We start from the raw sequence: 16,542 nt of genomic DNA, 5'->3' as shown, positions 1-16,542 counted from the left end.
GACGTATCATGGCTTGAAATCTGATTGGCTGAATTAAACGACTTCACCGAAAAAGTCTATTCCCCAACTTCTTCATAAAAGCTCCCTTTATTCAATGAATTTAAAAAGTGAAAGTTTGCTTATAATTGAAACTAATGGGAGTATATCCAAAGTAAAAGAAAAATATCATAAAAAAAAAAAAAAAAAAAAAAATCTCAGAAAAAAAATCATTCTACTTTTAACAACCCGATTCATTCCTTATTTCCTTTCATTTGTTCTTCATCCTCTCTTATGTGAAACTTCAATTTCAATCACACAGGATATTATAAGCACTTTACCACAAAGATTTTGGCATATTTTCTCTTTTCTCCAAACCAAAAATTTCGATATAAATTTCCATTTTAAACTTGAGCATTAGAATTAAAGACAAAATTACTTCGATATAAATTTCCATTTCAAACTTGAGTGTAGAGTTATTAAAGACAAGAGTAATGATACATAGACATCCTTAGGTGACAATACACCTTTTGACACCCACACAAAAATCTGACACGTAGTCACGTGGATCCCGCATAAGCACACTTTCTCTTTTCTCTTCTCTTTTCTCTTCCTAATGCATGGGGTGTACAAGGGTGTATGAGAATAAATGGTGTCTATGTACAAATTACCAACTCTTGTTTTATAGAATTCGTAAATGTTGTTTTGCTCTCGTGAGATTCTACCCTTCCTATCAAGACTTTCCACCTTGATGTTTATTATGATCATATTAGCCACACATTAGAATAAAAGTGTCGGTGCTACAAGCTAATAGCATCTTATAATGTGTTATAAGTGGAAGCATCCACAAATCAAGTAATTACAATTATATATTCTCCTTCTGAGAGGTCTGGATTTCAATCGGGTTGCTAGTGTTATCTCCACTTTTGGAGGGAGTAGTGACACCTTCTTTTTCTTCTCCGATGGCATATAACGTTTCTTATATATCTTCAAAGGATAAAAAACAATTAGAGTGACCGAGTTAAAACAGAATCATCAGATTAACACATGCGTCTCCAAAGGACATAAACAACAATTAAAATTAGAATTAGGACTTTCTAAGTTATAACAAACGGAAAAACTTTTCCTTAAATAACTTCACCCGACCAAGTGTTGATTTAACATATTTTCACTTTCTAAGATCACTTCACAATGTATGGAAACTATGAATTTCAATTGCAAAGGTTTGAATCCTTTGATTATATATGAATACCTAAACAAATGTCTCAACTTTAGCATGGATATCACGAGTTTATTATAAGTATCATTTTTATGTTAAATGCTAGTAAAGTATGAAATGCAAAATATATTTAATTAATTATATAAATGTAATACAATGTTTAATTTATACAAATAAAATTAGAGTAAATTACACTTCCCTCCTCTCAAAGATGTTTGAATTACACTCCTCTCCACTCTTATGTTATAATATACACTTTTCTCCCCTCTTATTCAAAACAAATTAGAAAATATTTCACTCTCCCCTCCCTTAAGAGAAGTTTGAATTACATTTCCCTTCCCTCTTATGTTAAAATCTACACATTACTCCCTCAATAATTTTTATTTTATTTCTAATAATCTAGAAAAAAAAATAGTCTAACACACTTTGAAGAAAACTAATATTAAAAGTTCATTTTAATTTAATCAAAATTTGAATACATATTTTTCGCTATTTTTTTATTCACAATTTTATTAACATGTAGTTTTAAACCTATTATAAATATGAAACAACCCAAAATAAAATTAAAATACGTGAAAAATAGTTAAAGTCAATTAAGCAATGTTTATTTAAATGTGAATTTTATACTCCAAATTATAAAATTAATATCAAAATATTTAAATTTAATTATAATTGACATTTAAATTATTAAAAAACAAACTAATGTTTTTTAAATCATGATTCAAAATTAGTATATATTATAAAAATATTTATTTATGTTCAAATAAATTAAAGTGTAGTGTATATTTAATTATTAAGGGAGGGGGTTGAAATTCAAGCATCACAAAGGAGGGGAAGTATCAACTTTACTTTTCAAGGAAGGAGAGTGTATATTTTAAGGGTCATGCTGACCGGTGCCCCCGGGCACTGGTTAAGCATACAAAAAAAGAAAATTCTTACCATAAAAGGAAGTTTTGTTGACTTATTTATGGATTAATTAAACAATTTTCAATGCAATAATTAACATATAATTTCCCTTTTTATTATCCTTAATCAGTGCCCCGGAGGCACCGGTTAACATTTCTCTTATTTTAATATAGGGGAGATGAGTGTAATTCAAGCATTTTTGAGAGAAGAAGAGTGTAATTTACTCTTAAAATTAAACAACATAAGTAATTTAAGACATGATTTTTTTATCCAACGGCTAGACATTTTTAAAGTAATTAAATGAAATGATTATGAACATTATGGTTGACTTCGAATATATGCATCAAATTGTCATGATTATCTCTTCCATTCAATTACTTTGAAAATGTGTTTTTTATTGAACGAATGACTATACATTTACAAAGTATCCCTTAAAAAAATAGTTACAAAGTAATTGAAGTGAAATTGATATTTTTTTTTTTTATATATTAATGATAAATATTTGTTCTGTTTTTGTTGTATTTATCAAAGACAAGTATTTGTCTAATACTTTTTTATATTTATCAATGAAAAATTGGTCATGTGTTTTTCTTAGCAAATTGTCACTTTAGTCCCTAACTCTCCATCTCGTTGTCACAAAGGTCTCTGATTTAGGATTAAATATAAGGAAGTCACCGACTCCGCACTTCAGTTATCACTTTAGTCTATGGCGTTAAATAATTCTGTTAAGTGATGATGTGACACATATTTTACGATGACATGACATCTGATGTGTGAGAGGGACTAAAGTGAAGTAGAAAATGGTCATTTTGGTTCCTGAACTAAAAATCAATATCCCCAAATTGAATCTCTAATCCCCAACTCCCAAAATCTGAAATCCCTGAATGTCATTTAATTATCTATTTTGTTCAATCAATCTTCCATTAAACACCAACTTACTATTAGGTCCCTTATGTGCATACTTACTATCAGTTAGATCTCTGACAGTAAACATGTACTCTCATTAAGATCTCTGACATATTGTTAGTTTAACATAATACTACCTACTGACAACAATAAGACATTAGTGATAAAAGCTTGTAAACTATTATTCCTGCTGAGTTACCGAAAGAAACAAAGAAGGAAATACGAATATGAGAGTCCTTCCAGTTCAACATTTTGGCAAGTGTTATAATAGTTTATGAACGGGAAGGGTAGAATGATGGTGGTGTTGTAGAAGTGACTGATCGGGTTCTGCGTTGCTCATCTAAGTTACATCGATGGGGTAAGAGGAAAAAAATTCACTTTCAAGAGGAGATCCAACAGTGCACTCGCCTTCTTGAATCAATTAGGAGCTCACCTAACGGTGTGAATTCAGTTCAGTTTCGAAAGGAGATTGAGCGCCATGCCCGACTGCTTGTACAGGAGGAGGAAGTTTTTTGGAAGCAAAGACTTAAAATGCATTGGATGAAAGATGGGGATATGAACACTAAGTTCTTTCATATGTCGGCAACCGTAAGAAAAAAGACTAAGAAGGTGATAAAGCTTCATAACAAGTAGGGCACGGTTGTTACTAGCCAGAAGGAGCTTTGCAAAGTTGCCAAGGATTATTCTGATGTTATGTTTGCTCCTAATATTTGTAATCACACACCGATGCTTAATATTATTCAGCCTTGTATTACTATGGAGGATTATTTATTTCTAATGGAGCCTATTACTAAGGAGGAGATTAAGCAAGCATTATTTCAAAAGCACCCTGAAAAATCCCCTTGGCCCGATCTGTAACATCCTAAATCCTTTATGCAATAAATCATGCAATTAATTCAATTAAATCACAAGAGTTCATGGTGTCACAATTTCGTTTTCTCAAAACATGTATAAATTCAGTTTCATTAAACTCGTAGCGGAAAATCATCATACGTAAATATCTCATCAACATGTAATATCGTCAACTACATGAGTAATAAAATCTCAACACCATGTCTTACGTCTCAAATACATAATGATAGACCCAACACATAAAATCCAACAACAGATAAATGACGGAAAACATAAATGCCCGACACCTTAATCAAAGTCTAACTAGACTTCGTGCAAAAGGGTAAAAGGAGGTAGCTCCAAAACTAGTCCTCAAACAACTCAGAAGTAATAAAATAATAAATCCTGCATGCCGTCTACCCATTCATCCAAATAGGCAGACGGTCAACCAAACGACTACGTGGAGTTAGATAATATTCCATATAATAAAATATAATCAATAAATAGCATTCAATGATTTCAAGTATTAAATATATGAGTCATGTTAACTAGTCCCCCGAAAGACCATAAAGAAAAAATTTTAAATTAAAAAATACATTTTATTTACTTTTAAATGATTGACAACACAATTTCTAATACGTTCTTAACTAGTCCCCCGAAGACACCGGTTAACATTACGTTAAATATTCCTTAAAAAAAAAAAAACATTACGTTAAATATATAGTACATGGTGGCATTTAGCCTAGGAAAGGAGAGTATTTTCCCATTATGGAAAAGTTAAATTTGAACCATTGATATAATAATAAAAATATTCAACGACTAAGATTAAACACTGGCAACCTGTTGTTCACTTTTTTGGTACGGTGTTCTTCTTTTGAAAAAGGAAATCATTCTCTGACTAATTAAATTCAATTACTTTTTTGGTGAGAAAATTTAATTGCCTTAACTAATTAAATTACCCTTTTTATTTATTTAAATATCAAATGAATATTATATTCACATAGAAAACATGCTTCCTCTTCTTTCTTTACTGGGTTTTGACCGCTCACCATCACCCTTGTAATTTTTCTTCTTCTTTCTAAGATTTGTCCCCAAAAAAAAAAAAAAACCCAGATTATTGAGATATGTCAACTTAATTTAACATAATTTTAATTAAAAATTAATTATTCATCTTCATATGTTCTACAATGGAATCTTCATCATCTCCACCAATTTTTCTTACTAAAAGTTCAGATCTAAAAAACAACAACAAGAAAATGTAAATATGTAGAAATCACCACATCAATAGAACCATAACCTTTTTTAACTGTACATATTAAGTGGGTAAATCGTACATATTGTGAAAAACTTTACATTTCTTTGACTAAAAACAATAGCTGTTCTAGATCTGATGGGTGTGGTTGAACAAATTTGAAGGAAATTCTCCAACAGCCATTGTCAAAATTCTCTCAGCAAGTGAAAGAAAAATTGATGTTTTCAAAGAATCTTTCCTTAAACAATAGTAGGGAGAGTATTTGGTTTTTTGGCTTTGCTGGGTTTTCCTATGAAGAACTTCACCAAACTTACAGTTTTATGTCTGAGTTAGAAAAGTATTCTGATACAAAATAAGATGGTGTATATTAAAAATAAATTGTTAGTAAAAGTAATTTATGCTGTCATGATAAAAGGGGTGGTGAATCAGTAAAAGGATAGACAATATTAAAATATGAAAGCTAGAATTTTTTTTTTTGTTTAGACTCAACAGGTGACAACCTCCAGCTGTCCTCAAAAACCAGCCTTTCCCATCATGGGAAACTCTTTCCCTCACCCACCCTAAATGCCACCATAGTACATACTTATCATTCTTGGAAGAAAAATGATCTATAAACACCCTTTTCTATACCACTCTTTGTACACACCTCACTGTGAGGGTGTTTTGGTAATTTTGTAATTTTTTTTTTCAATTACTTTCGCGCGCGCTCTCTCTCTCTCTCTCTCTCTCTCTCCTCTCTCTCTCTCTCTCTCTCTCTCTCTCTCTCTCTTCTGCAACACAGTCTCCCCTTCTCTATAAGTCACACCAAATTGCCCTCTTCCTAATTCTTTCCCAAGTGTGTAAATTTGTTTCACATCTTCAAATTGTTTACCAAGAATTGTTTTTGTATTTGATCTTTGAGCAATTGGTTTTGGACTTGGGGTATGTTTGTTTGGTGATTGGTAAGGTTGTTGAAAAGGGGTTTTTGATTGATTCACATAAGGTTCATGATTCTTGTGATTGTGATTGTGATTGTGATTATGATTGTGCATACAAGAAACACCAACATGTCTATGATCTGGCTCTCATTCCTTTTTACAAAAACAATCACCCATGATTATAGCTCTAAATCAAAAAGATGAAATTTTTATAAGATAAAAGATCAAAGCTTCAAAGTTATTAAGTATAGGTGTGAAAAAGGAAAAACCCATATCAGAGTTCAACAAATTATGCATATTTATAGCTAAAAAATAAATCTTTAGATTAAAAATTGAATAAAAATATGCAAAATATGAAGAAGGTTTTTTTTTATTTTCTGGGTATGAAGAAACCAAAGTTTGAAACTTGATATAGGAGGATTTGTAAGGAAATGATCAAAATTTGTGATTAATTAAAGGTGGTCAAGAGAAAAAGTCTGAAGTATGGAATTATTAAGGAAAAAAGGAATAACAAGCAACCTTGAACCAAACAACCGTGATGGTGGTGAGGTATCTTGAGAGAGAGGAGGTGAATGAAAAAGATGGAAGAGAGAGAGTGAGTGAGAGTCAAAAAAGTTGAGTTTTTATTTTAGTGGGACCCACGTGACACATATCAAAATTTTGTGTGGAGAAGCAAATTCACAATTCAAAAAAGCACAAGTACGAGGATTGTCACCAGAGTAGTATCATTCGACATAATTGGAGAATATCATTTATTAATACAATAAGCATCGCTCCTTATACCATAAACTGCAAACTCATACTTCATTTGTTTATGAAATGTATGTATGAAGCAATGCTTGTAACTACAATACAAAACATTCTCAAAGACACAATCCTTAACCACATTAAACAATGCTCCAATTTAAAAACACTAGAATCAATCTACGCAACAATGTTCAAAACCAATTTCAACCAAGATTGTTTCCTTATGAACCAATTCATTACCGCTTCATCATCATTCTCTTCTTTTAACATAAACTTTGCAATTTCCACTTTCACACAAATTACAAAACCAAACACTCTTGTTTACAATGCACTCATCAAAGCATGCGTTCATTCCCATTCCTCTAACCAAGCATTACTACATTACATCCATATGCTCCGAAGCAGTGTCATACCGTCGAGTTATTCATTTTCGTCTTTGATTAAGGCTTGCACGCTGTTAACAGATGCTGTTAACGGTAAAACACTTCACGGACATGTGTGGAAATACGGTTTTGATTCACATGTCTTTGTTCAAACAACTCTGGTTGAGTTTTATTCGAGTTTAGGCTACGTGTGTGACGCGAGGAAGGTGTTTGATGAAATGTCTGCGAGAGATGTTTATGCTTGGACGACGATGATTTCAGCGTATGTGAGGAATAATGATGTGGAATCTGCGGAGATACTGTTTGTTGAAATGCCTGAAGGAAAAAACACTGCCACTTGGAACGCGGTGATTGATGGGTATGCGAAATTGGGGAACATTGAGCGTGTTGAGTTTTTCTTTAAAGAAATTCCTTCGAAAGATATAATTTCGTGGACAACTTTGATGAGTTGTTATTTGAAGAACAAGAGATATGGTGAAGTGGTGAAGCTTTTTCATGAAATGGTCAATGAAGGAAAGGTGGTTCCTGATGAAGTTGCGATAACAACTGTGATTTCGGCTTGTGCTCATTTAGGTGCACTTGGGTTTGGAAAAGAGGTTCATTTTTATTTGATGGTGAGTGGGTTTGGTATTGATGTTTATATTGGATCGTCATTGATCGACATGTATGCCAAATGTGGAAGTTTAGAAAGGTCGCTTTTGGTGTTTTATAAATTGAAAGAGAAGAATTTGTTTTGTTGGAATTCAATGATTGATGGACTTGCTGCACATGGCTATGCAAAAGAGGCGTTAAGGATGTTTGCGGAAATGGAGAGGGAAGGAATAAGGCCAAATAGAGTCACGTTTGTTAGTGTTTTAACTGCTTGTACTCATGCGGGGTTTATCCAAGAGGGTCGCCGATTTTTTACGAGTATGATTGAGGATTATTGTATTAGTCCTCAAGTTGAACATTATGGATGCATGGTTGATTTATTGAGCAAAGGTGGTTTGCTTGAGGATGCTTTGGAGATGATTAGAGGAATGCGGTTTGAGCCGAACAGTTTCATTTGGGGGGCCTTGTTGAATGGGTGTAAGGTTCATAGAAACTTGGAAATTGCTCGTGTCACAGTTCGGAATCTGATGATTCTGGAGCCAAGTAATAGTGGGCATTATAGTCTCCTTGTTAATATGTATGCTGAAGTGAATAGGTGGAGTGATGTTGCGAAGATCCGGACTGAGATGAAGGATTTGGGTGTAGAGAAGAGATGTCCGGGGTCTAGCTGGATTGAAATCAACAAAGAAATTCATGTTTTTGCGGCTTCTGATAAATGTCACCCATCTTATGGTCAGGTTCACTTGTTGCTTGTTGAACTGGATGAACAGCTGAGGCTAGCTGGCTTTGTACCAGAAATGGGGTCTGTTCTTTACTGACTCTGTCTCTTCAAATTGGAGTGTCGTTAGAAGGATGATCGTGTTTATTAAACTAGTGTTGAACTTATGATGTAAATTGTGCTGTACATAGCTGAACAGTCGAAGACAAACCTTGATAAGCTCTTGTAAGGTATGACTCCAAAGGTTTCTTTGACTCATTTTTACCTAGTCAATTTTTGATGTCATTTGACTGCTTAACCTGCAAGTTAAATTAGATGTTTGGTAAGGTTCTTTTAGATACATTTTCTTCTTCGTTTACATCTTTGGTTATTGTGTTTAATAGTTAGTCACTGGCGTGGTGTTTTTAGCTATTATCCTCCCTAGTTTATCTTTGGTTTTGTGTCTTTGATTATTGGTCTCTTCCTAATGGTAAACCTTTGGAGCAATGACATGCCAATAGATTGTAGAATCTATTTTTCAACATTGTTTTTCAAAGCATGCTGAACTTCTCGTTTTTATTTACAGTTTTTATGTTGCTGAACAGGAATATAATTTGAGAAGTAATGTGTCTAGGAAGGTACTTTGACTATTGAAAGAAATTGATCCGACTCTCAATAATCTAAACATTTGGGTTGAGAAGTACTCTTTGGCATTGGAACAGAAAAGGAAGAGTATTTGGAAGATCTAGATTCTAAAGGTTGGTGATGTACAAATGCATTGCATCTTGAGCTTATCAATATAGGTTGCAGAAACATTTTTTTCTCATCATCCAAATCTATCAGAAAATTCATAATTGTTTGTTTCATCTCAGATTCAGCTAATTCTAACCTATTTAGCTTTCTTTTTAAGATCACAGTAGTTGGGTTTATAATCATTAGGTGCATTTCAAGAGAACCATAATAAATTTAGTTTATAGGGCTCCTTAATGCAATAACCATGGTTCATTCATCGTTGCATACATGGTGCTCCATAACTGTATTTTTTTCTTTCTTATCACTCTGTACATGTTTTAGGCATAAGTTATATCTTCTTTCTCATTGTATCTAGAGGTGTCAATGTTAGGGGACCTTAAAAATTTGTGCCCCAGTCCAGATTTTAAGGGGGTCTAAAAAACCATTTGGTGCATTTCAAGAAAACACGCAACAATGACGAAGCTATGGTATTTGTGTGTTATCATATTATTTTAAAATCTTTATTGAAAAGTTGTTGGCGCAACTGGTAAAGTTGTTGTCATGTGACCGAAAGGTCACGGGTTCAAGTCCTGGAAACAGCCTCTTGTGTAAAAAATAGGGTAAGACTGCGTACAATACACCAAATGGTGGGACCCTTCTCGGACCCTGCATATGCGAGAGCTTCAGTGCACCGGGTTGCCCTTTTTTTTTTTTTTATTGAAAAAAAATATATTTTAAAGATCGATTTCTCTTCTTTTATAGACTTTGTTTTGTCGCTCCACCTTCCTTGCACCCTGATTCTTTTAATGTCTATAGTTGAGCCTATTTTTTTGAGAAGTGATATTTGAACAACCATTTCATACAACTTTTGGTGACAACTTTTTTTTCTCTCTTTTCATTGGATAAAAATAATGGAGAGAGAAAAAGGAAGAGAGAGAATAAGAGGATAATGTGAGTATGAGAGAGAAAGTTGTCAAAAAGTTGTCACAAAATGGTTGTACAAATATCATTTCTCTATTTTTTTTGGAGAGGAGAGCTTTTGCATTGTGATATTTATGTCTAACAAGCTGGATTGAATTATGTTACATGAGACTCAAGTTAAAACTTTTATTATCACACAAGTCATAGGATGTTTTTGACTTGTGAGAGTTCCCATACTTTATATTCATGAGATTATAATGCATTAGGTTGTCTACCTCAATTTCACTAGTTTTCTCTTTCAATGTGATAGTTCCCTAAACTGAGAAATCCGTGAAGGATGAAAGTGTATGGACAGAGGCATGAGCGGAGCAAGAGTCACACAAAAGACGAGGCCATCTTGTGAGCAGAGAAAAGTGAGGCAAAGATTTGGGAACTTGGATATATAGAAGAAGCTAAGTAAGGCAACTCTAAAGAAACACATGTGCATAGAACAAAGGTCTTGTACTGAGGCAGTAATTAAAAGAGTTTGCATTAGCGGTTCCTTAAAACAACTTCTACTCAACAATAATTCTCGGAATCCTATCTGGACTCCACAGTTAAGCATTCTTGAGAGATGGTCATATTAGGATGGGTGACCTTCTGGAAAATCCTTGCGTTGCACCTCATCCTACATCTGTTAACTTACGAAAAAAGAAGGAAAAAAATATTCTACACTAGGCAGAACCTACATTAACACATTAAGTAGACTAATCTCTATGTTGTAAATCAATTCCTTTGTAAATTATCTTCTGCTTAGTATTTCGTAATAAATTACCCAATTTAGATGAATAAATATGCTAACAAAAGCAGGTTCTATACTAGCACTATGTCCATGGCAAGGAAGCAAGCTTTGGCCTCTATCACAGGGTTCCGACATGGCTCTCTTCCTTATCTAGGAATTCCTTTGTTTAAAGGGAAACCTAAAGGTGCTCATCTCGGACCCATAGTTGACAGATTGCATATTAAGATGGCTGCTTGGAAAGGATCTATGCTTACCATTAAGGGGAGGGTGCAGTTGGTTAATGCTGTGCGCAGCAGCATCCTGGTGTACACTTTCCAGGTGTATAAATGGCCTGATAGTTTGCTGAACAAGTTAAGAATGATGATTAGAAATTTTGTTTGGAGTGGAGATTGCAAGCAAAAGAAGTTATGCACTGTGGCACGGAAGGATGTGTCTAAAGATAGAGAAGCAGGAGGTTTTGCTATTAAGGACCCTGCTTTGGTAAATAAGGCCTCTCTAATGCATCTTTGCTGGAAGTTGACGGATAGAAAGCCTAGAACCAGTTGTTTCACCTATATTGACAGGATCTCTCTACACTCTACTTGGACAATTGGAATCGGGGAATCTATCTTATTCTGGACTGATAAATGGTTTTCTAGTACCATTGTGGGTCATTCGGGTATCCCTGAGCATTTGCATCAATTCCTAAATATGGAAGTTGCAAACTATTTGGTTGAAGGAGGGAATATTCCTGATTATTTTTTGCAAAAGGATGCTATGCTTGCTACTAGACATATTCTTAGCACTGCTATACCCTTAACTCTTGTTCCTGATACTCTTAATTGGACAAATGCAACTGATGGGGTGCTGACCAACAAGCTTGCTTATTTACACATTTGTGGAAACTTTCAGCAGCTTCCTTGGTGCAAGCTCATCTGGCAGAAATTCATTCTTCCCTCCAGATCCTTTATTTTTTGGGGATGGGCTCATGATAAGAAGCCCACTGATGACAACCTTAAAAAGAGGGGATGCAGTCTGGCGTCCATTTGTTGTCTCTGCAGAAGTCATTTAGAGACCTCGTCTCATATTTTCCTTACTTGCTCTTACTCTAAGAATTTATGGAGATGGCTTATTTCTGGAACAGACCTGAACCTTGATCTTTCTAATTGGTGCACCTTAATCCTTAATGGTTACAACAGCTGGAGTAAGCTTGTCCAGCAGATCATGCTTACAACATGTTATCTGGCTCATATGGCTGGAGAGAAACAATAGGCTTTTTTAGGGCAAGAGCACCTCTGCTTCTAGCTTAATTCACAGCCTTTTTTAGGGCAAGAGCACCTCTGCTTCTAGCCTAATTCACAGCGTTATTGTTTCTCTTCAGCTGAGTTACAAGTTGATGGTTGTCAAGAATAGTAATTCGATTGCTGAGTTTAAGGTTACACAGCTGTTTGGCCTTCAGAATAGTTCAGATGCATTCCAGTAGCGTGAGGGAGAACAGACTCTAGGAGGTTTATTGGCACCCTCCTCTGTTAGGATGTATTAAAATTATAGATGGGTCTGGGTTTGGCTCACCCTCTTGTGGTGCCATTGGAATTTGGAGGAGTTTTTCGAACCTGGCAGTCCACCTTTTTAGGGGGCTTTTCACAGAATATTGGGTATGCCACGGGCTTTGAGGCTGAGTTATTGGGAGCTATGTTTGCGAATGAAAAGTCTGTGGAGTTAAATTGGAATGACATTTGGTTAGAAAGCGATTCTTTAACGGTGGTAAAAGCTTTTGGTGGTAAAAACTTTTGGTTCAAGCTCTCATGTTCCTTGGAAGCTGAAAACCAGATGGAATAATTGTATGACTATTGTAGTCAATTCCGGATACTGGTACACAGTGGCCGACCCAAAAGTGGGATATCAGGATAGCCTATAACGGTCACCGATATTTGATTATTTTTGGACAATTTACATGAATAATACTATAAAGTATAAACAAACTTATATATTTCTCAAAGAAAAAAAACTTATATTTAAAATAAAACAAAAGATGGAGGAACAAACAAAAAAAAAATCATAAAACAAAAGAAAAGAGAGGAGCAAAAAAGAATAAGAAACCATACACTAGAAGAAGAAAAAAAAAAGAGCGAAACCATCTATAATGTTAGGGTTTACTGAGTCCACAAAATACCACTAAAAAAGGTTAAAAATAGGGTCAATATGAAAATTTCCTACTAAAATCAAATAGCGGCTGAAGCTGCCATTATCTGCTCCGATATGCTGCAATAAACCTAAAGTGGCCGCTATTTGGTTTCGCGCCGCTATGACGATTAATGTAGCGGTTCGTCGTCGATACGCTATACGCAGCCGTTATTAATTAATGTATGACATTGTTTTAACAGTGTCGATGCGTTTGTTTTCACATAGTTAGGGAAGGTAACCTAGCTGCGGATGCTATGGTTAGGATTGAACAGAGTTTATCCACCAATTCTTCCCAGTGATGGGACTCCCCCCACCCCACAATTCATTCTTTCATTTCTTTCTAGGGACAGTTCGGGCTTGCCCTTCCAAAGAATTTTAATGAAATAATTACTTTTGGAACGGGTTCAGGCTCCTCCTACTTGCTTACTTAATACATTTCTTTGATTGAGAAAAAAAAGTAGACCAAATGTTAATAAAAAGACGTGCTACAGTTTTTACACTTGAAAAAACAATCTCAAGTTATTGAGTGTTATTAAAACTGGGTTAAGATCCACTCCATGTATAACTTTCTCCATTTATTTTATTTGGAGAGATAAAGACAAAAAAAAAAAAAATAATGACAGTGGACCCACTTAAATATATGATCTTTGCAAATTTCTAAATAAACTTACTTTATTTATTTTCCAATATATTTCTTATTAATACCATTAAGAAGAATGTTAGCAACACTCACTTTTCAACACTCTCTCTATCACTCACTCTTTCATTGGATGAAATCAATGTATGTCCCACCCCATTGTATTGTCACTATTTTCGAAGTGTAGATCCACAATGATTTAAACCAATAAAAGAGTGAGTATCAGAGATAGTGTTCAAAAGTGTTGCTAGCATGCGTCTATATACAAAATGTAATTTAGTATGGTTTTACACAAATTATACCCATTTTTTATAGTAGTAACTTTTCTTAATTTGTGTTAAATGAGTTTAGGATCTTATAATATGAATAAAATGAATACTTAAATGATTGACTTTCGAACAAGGGAATCATACATTAAGGATTCCACTAATAACAGCATGAACCTGACATCGAACACGGTCCAATTTCCCTCTACAATTATCAATATCCTATTTTAGATGTTGAAAATTATTTCTCTTCCAAATTGATAGATCCATAGCACGCATATATAACTTGTCTGAAATGTCTTTATCATCATAGGATTGCCATTTGTTAATCTTGATTTGGCAACGACTGATTTGAAACCATTGATGAGTCACAAAGCTTTTTCAGATATACCTTTCTTGTCAATAGCGGACAAAATGTTTTATTGTCTTAGCAAGTTCCATGAGTCTCGTCTCCTACCACTTCTCGGAAATCTATAAAAATCGGTTAAATGCCAATTTTCAAGAATATTATCTTCCAGTTCAACATTAATATGATTTGTAGAAAAAATAGTAATAAATAAAAAAAAGGTGCTCACCACCACTATGGCCAACACAATCAAGAAAAACAAGAGTCATAACCCAACAAATAATGTAACTCTTACATAAAAGGGTTAAATGTATTTTGTTCTTTTGTCCATCATATATTTGTACATTAAACCAAGTTTATTTTCTCAAAATCTCATATTTTATGGATCTTATTGGTTTTTTGTACTAGATCGTATTGAAACTTAGTTTTTATTTTGAATTAATTTGTAGGAAGTTTGTTATATGAAGTGTTATGGTTTGTATGACATTGGAGTAGGTTATGGTGTTCAAAAGAATGTATGGTGTGTGACATAGTATGTATTAATGTGAATGTATAATTACTAACGGTAGGTTTTAGGTAATATAGTATAGTATTAGAATGAGATATAAATGTTTTCATTCAGTGGGTCAATATAATTGGTTTAGAATGTACACTTAGGTCTCTGTCTAAATAATTTTTTTTGTTTTGATTTTGGAGTGGTGAAGAAACTTGTGATATTGAATTTGAATTGGCTGCAGAACAACAGTGATCATTGAAATCTGATGAGAAGTAATTTTGATAACTACTTCTGCATCATTGGTATAAACCACATAGTTAGATTAGTTTATAATTAAGTTAGGTTGTAATGTGGAATGTTGTAGACTAGACTGCAGTTGACTTCATTCCTATTTTCAGTTGATATTAATCATTTAACATTTCATATATTTAAGTCATTCCTTTTATATATATATATATTTTGTTTTTGGTACATCCTTATTTATATTTTTTATTAATGCAATTTTTGCATATGAAATAAAACACCTTGCATTGTTTTTTTTTTTTTTTTTTTAAACTCGGTATCTGATTCAAGAATCGACTAATCCGAGGAGACCAATCCCACCGCCCACTTGTGGGCGCCCCATTTAAAGTCAGAGCAAGCTCTGTATGGACTTAGCCCATCGAAATTGACACCAGAAGAAATCGAACCTGAGACCTCTAGAGGAGCAAACTCCAAGATCCCAAGCCAACCACTAAGTCAACCCCAAATGGGTAACACCTTGCATTGTTGTTATTGCTACTAATTGATTTCAGCGAGAAACCATGCTTTGCAAATTAATTTTAAATTGATTAGACATACATTTAAGGAACAAAAAAGTTTATTTTTTCTAATTGATTTCAATTTAACAAGTTGTTTGGTACATATTCCAGCTGAATTGTTTTAAATATTTCATTTTTAGCTTTCATACTTTCACATTTCTCCAAATCAACTCCTTCAATTACCGTTGCATTTTCATTACAGGTTCTCAAATCTTTCCCTAATCTTCAAAAGCTTGTCCATTATGAGATTTATAATATTCGAACACTTCACTAGCATGTTAATATGCTCACCTAAGATTCTACATTTGCAATTAATATTTTCAACCTAAATGTTCATTATGATTATAATAGTAAACAACATCAACATTCTCATTCCCAGTTTTTCCTAACGAATCAACTTTCTGTTACAATATGGTGTTCAATAACCTAATCAATTTGTTGGCTTTCTGATATACCTAAATTTCCCAATACCATTTTCACAAGGGAATGTTTTTTGTTTAGTATCTTGATCTTCCTTTTAACTTCACTCTCTCAAATCCCTTCGTTTACGATTTATAATTTTCTTAAAAGATCAAGATATCAAGATATTATGAAGACATTATGTTACAGTTAGTTGGTGGCCTTGAGTAGGGTCAAAATGGGGGACCGTTAGAGGCTCATACATAAATGGCACCAAATTTTGTTATTAATAAGTCTATTTTAAAAATGATACTACATATAGCTAAATGATTAAATATGAATATATATATATATATATATATATATATATATAATCAATTAAAGAAATAATAATAAGGATTATTAATAATAAAAAATCTAAAAACAATAAATATTTTATTAAAGATAGGGAAAGTATAATAAAATATATAAATATCCAGAGCCACAATGAATTTTTCATAATAGTATACGTTAATAGTTAGAGACTTACAATTTTTTTTACCGATGTATTTGCAAAATTGTTTTTTATTTTTACAA

At 33.5% G+C, this 16,542-nt stretch overlaps 1 protein-coding gene across 2 annotated transcripts; it reads left to right on the top strand.

Moving 5' to 3' along the window:
- Nucleotides 1-6,584: 6,584 nt before the first annotated feature.
- Nucleotides 6,585-12,799, top strand: LOC25498248 (pentatricopeptide repeat-containing protein At1g06143). Of its 2 annotated transcripts, none has more exons than XM_013593132.3 (3): nucleotides 6,585-8,676; nucleotides 9,031-9,183; nucleotides 10,389-12,799. In XM_013593132.3, the coding sequence occupies exon 1, from the start codon at nucleotides 6,822-6,824 to the stop codon at nucleotides 8,544-8,546; it is 1,725 nt and encodes a 574-aa protein (XP_013448586.2). In that variant the 5' UTR covers nucleotides 6,585-6,821; the 3' UTR covers nucleotides 8,547-8,676; nucleotides 9,031-9,183; nucleotides 10,389-12,799. The 2 variants fall into 2 exon arrangements, with proteins under 2 accessions (XP_013448586.2, XP_024625908.1); XM_024770140.2 differs by having other exon boundaries at nucleotides 9,012-9,183.
- The last annotated feature ends 3,743 nt before the right edge of the window (nucleotides 12,800-16,542 follow it).

The sequence above is a fragment of the Medicago truncatula genome, chromosome 7 (genome assembly GCF_003473485.1).
Source record: "Medicago truncatula cultivar Jemalong A17 chromosome 7, MtrunA17r5.0-ANR, whole genome shotgun sequence".
In the NCBI taxonomy this organism is placed as follows: domain Eukaryota; kingdom Viridiplantae; phylum Streptophyta; class Magnoliopsida; order Fabales; family Fabaceae; genus Medicago; species Medicago truncatula.
This window is presented reverse-complemented; position numbering and strand designations above follow the sequence as displayed.